Below are 3,613 nucleotides of genomic sequence, written 5' to 3' on the forward strand. Positions count from 1 at the left end.
CCGCTCGCCACCCAAGATGTTATTCTTTGGCAACAATCCCCATTATCTGTCCCCACTTTGGGCTAATCAGACAGAATCGCTAATGCGAAGGGCTGCTTCCTGCCGCCTCTGGGAGGTAACGGGGCGCCCGAGGGGCGGGGGACGGGGCGGGGCGGGGCGGGGCGGGGGGCGGAGGTGCCACCTTCCGGGCTCGCCGGGGCTTTGGTCCCGCACGCATTCAGGTACTTGACACTCGGGAGTCCCGGACCTCGCCCGGGTGGGAAGAGCTGTTTATATAAACAGGGATTCCACGGTAGATGCCCTAATATCTCGGCAGCCAGTGCATGGCGTGCGCCTCTCACGCCCACCCATAAGGGCGGCGTCCCCGGCCGCCCCTCGGTTCCCAGCCTGCCCTGCCCCCGTCTCCTTCCCCTCCTCGGCCATGGCTACCTCTGGACGCCTCGGCTTCACCGTGCGCAGGCTCCTGGACTTACCGGAGCAGGACGCGCAGCACCTGCGGAGGCGGGAGCCCGAGCTACGCGCCCCCGGCCCCGGCCCCTACGCCACCTGGCTGGAATCGGAGCGCGGCCACTACCCCTGTGAGTGAGCGGTGGACGGCGGCAGGGGTGGAGGCGAGGGAAGTGGGGAGCGCAGAGCCAAGCCTCCGGCCCTCGCGGGGCTGGGAAGAGGAAACCCCAGCCCAGGGTCTGGGTTTCCTCAGCGTCGGTCTGTCCCAGAGGCTCTGTCCTCCTCAAACCCCTATGCCAGTTGGCACATCTTGAGATCAGATCCCTGCGCCCGGCACTAACGCCCGGGATTTGAGATTCTGTTTCTAGGGGTCAGAATATTTAAATATTTAAGACACCGCCCTTAAGTGCCTGAAACAGTGGCCACGTTCTCCCGGCCTCGGTTTGGGATGGGCAGCACTGGCGAGCCTGGATTCAGGGCTTTGCAAACCTCGGCAAACCGCAGTGCAGTCGACCTGGAAGTGGCCCGTTTTGGTGAGGCAGCTTGCAGTGAATTCGTCTGCCAGCGCAGCGACCAGGGCCGACTTGTTTTAACCCGGGGCGGGTTTTTTGGGGGGCGCGGTCCCAGGTTGTGGTGTAAAAGGTTATCGAATTCGGAGAGGTGGTGTTCAGATATGGGCCCAGGGAAGGAAATGGCCTCATCCCAAAAGCCGCGGGCGGGTGGGTCGGCGCCCACACGCGAGAGGCGGCCGGCCCGCGGAGGGGCCGGCGTCTCACCAGGCCGTGTCTTCTTTGCGTCCCTAGCCTCGGACGAGAGCAGCCCAGAGGCCAGCCCGCGGGACTCGTCGCAGCGGCCGTCCGCTCGGCCTGCGTCTCCGGGCTCGGACGCCGAGAAGAGGAAGAAGCGGCGGGTGCTGTTCTCCAAGGCGCAGACGCTGGAGTTGGAGCGGCGCTTCCGGCAGCAGCGCTACCTGTCAGCGCCAGAGCGCGAGCAGCTGGCGCGCCTGCTGCGCCTCACGCCCACGCAGGTCAAAATCTGGTTCCAGAACCATCGCTACAAGCTGAAGCGCGCGCGCGCGCCGGGAGCCGCGGAGGCGCCCGACTTGGCAGCGGCGGCCGAGGTGCGCTCCGCGCCCGGCTTGCTGCGCCGCGTGGTGGTGCCCGTGCTGGTGCGCGACGGGCAACCGTGCGGCGGCAGCGGCGAGGTGGGCACGGCCGCCGCCCGGGACAAGAGCGGCGCGCCCCCGGCAGCCGCCTGCCCTCTGCCAGGCTATACCGCCTTCGGTCCCGGCTCGGCGTTCGGCCTCTTCCCCGCCTACCAGCACTTAGCGCCCCCCGCCCTGGTCTCCTGGAACTGGTGAGGCAGCCGCGGGGCGCGGGCACCTGGGGCTACGCCGGACTTGGGGTGCGCTCTGCGGCCGGAGCAGGGCTAGAGCCGGAGACCTGGAGCGCGTCCCGGGCCCCTCCTCCTTCGACGCGGGGTTCCCTGCCCCGCCCTCGTCAGCCGGCGCACCCGGAACTCTCGCCAAGATATCCCCTCTCCTCTTCCCTCGACCGCCAGCCCCAGAGCTAGATTTTATTGCTTGAACCTTATTTGTACATTTTAAAATAGCGATTTGTATGGGGAGCGACGTATTTTAAAAGAAATAGAGTATTTTTCCTCTTTGCGGTGCGAGAATAAAATGTGTAGGGTTGGGTCCCCCTGCGTGCCTGCCGGGAACGTAGGTGGGAGCTGTGCTTTCCCGACCGGAGTTCGGGGCGCCGGCCCACTCCTTAACCGGCCAAGTTAAGGCCCACCCCGAGCTGGGCCGAAGGGCAGATCGCAGTCCCCACACGGCTTTAGGAAGATACTGGGGGAAGGGGGGAAGGGAAAGCAGAGGCACCTCTGGGGTATCTATTAGCGGGAGGTGGCTCTACCCCCGAAGCGAGACGGAGCCCCCCTCTAGGCTTCCGGAGCTGCTGGAGCTTCTAACACCAGAGGTCAACCGAGTCGGCCACGACAGGGCATAACGAGAGGGCGTGATGAGCTTCTCCCTTAGGATTCTCCGGAGAAGCGCCAGCGGGGCCTGGGCTGAGCATGCTGCGCCGGGGAGCAGCCCAGGCCTGACTGCTGGCCACTCGTTTCCGGAGTGCGGCAGCGAGGTCTCAGGGACCCGAGGAGTATGCGGGGATCTTGTAACCCCCAGCTGAGCCTGCGAGTGCCTCACTTGGCAGCTGTGATTTTCTGCCTCTTCTTGGTGTAACACCCGGCCAGGGTGGGATGGGGAGTGGATGACGTGGTGAAGAAATTAAAAGGTGGCGGGGAATGACCCAGTTCAGGGCTGCCAGCGGAGGGAGGAAAGCCCTGGGGGCCTGACATAGGTGTGGGATCCGCTGGTCGGTCTCATTTCACCCAGGGTCCCAATGTACACCCGGGTGGGGGACCTAGTGTTCTACTCTTCGGGTTTGTAACTGCTCTTCGCTTGGGTATCCCCTCGGTATCAGTAGCCGCAGGGCCTCCCATGCAGTGCAGTGGTCACTCTCTCAGAGAAGTGAGGACCTTCCTCTCTGCCAGCCACTGAAGGGAGATTCGAGTGAAAAGATCAGTCTTGGGTATCAGATCCAGGGGAGGGAGTAAGGGCTCGATGAGGTCTATGAGGAGTAGGCATTGGGTCTTTTTTTGGGCTTTAGCTTTCTGGTCCCAGGAGGAAATGAAGGAGGAGGTAGGGGGTGGGTAGCTGAGGCAGTGTTATCACCTGGGATTTTGGGGGGTGGAGAGAGAAAGGAGGGCAGAGGGGGAAGGGAGAGGGGTGTTTGGGTCTCAGCTGCTGGCCACCTTGCCTTCCATATGGATGCGGTTATCTTAGAAGAATCTCGATCCTTAAACCTCCTTTTGTCTTGGGAACTGAAAAGGGCATTGTCAGGCCTGAAAAGGACCTAGACAAAATCCGCACTGTTCCGATTCAGGACTCTTGTTTAATCAGTCCCTGGTGACAATGTAGTGGGTGTTAGGGTGGACAATAGTATCTTTTTAAACCTTGTGGCCTTCAGGAAGACAAAGGGCTTGAATTTCATGGGCTTACAACTTCAATTAGAACAGTGCCAGTGTGCCTGGGAGATTATCAAATTTGTATCATAAAACCTCTTTCTAATAAATGATTGCTGGTGTGGGAGCCTGGATGTTGTAA

The 3,613-nt window shown here is 62.1% G+C and overlaps 1 protein-coding gene across 1 annotated transcript; it reads left to right on the forward strand.

The window, feature by feature from the left end:
• Positions 1 to 421: 421 nt before the first annotated feature.
• On the forward strand, positions 422 to 1,807 carry NKX2-8 (NK2 homeobox 8). The gene is made up of 2 exons (XM_068533266.1): positions 422 to 578; positions 1,251 to 1,807. Exons 1-2 carry the CDS (start codon positions 422 to 424, stop codon positions 1,805 to 1,807), a joined length of 714 nt encoding a protein of 237 aa, XP_068389367.1.
• The last annotated feature ends 1,806 nt before the right edge of the window (positions 1,808 to 3,613 follow it).

Source organism: Eschrichtius robustus, chromosome 1 (assembly GCF_028021215.1).
Source record: "Eschrichtius robustus isolate mEscRob2 chromosome 1, mEscRob2.pri, whole genome shotgun sequence".
Taxonomy (NCBI): domain Eukaryota; kingdom Metazoa; phylum Chordata; class Mammalia; order Artiodactyla; family Eschrichtiidae; genus Eschrichtius; species Eschrichtius robustus.

Excerpts from the sequence above, each read along its gene's own strand:
- NKX2-8 (XM_068533266.1), top strand. The coding sequence starts at position 422 with ATGGCTACCTCTGGACGCCTCGGCTTCACCGTGCGCAGGCTCCTGGAC. Across the intron at positions 579-1,250 it reads GGAGCGCGGCCACTACCCCT|CCTCGGACGAGAGCAGCCCA; the intron begins GTGAGTGAGCGG and ends TTGCGTCCCTAG.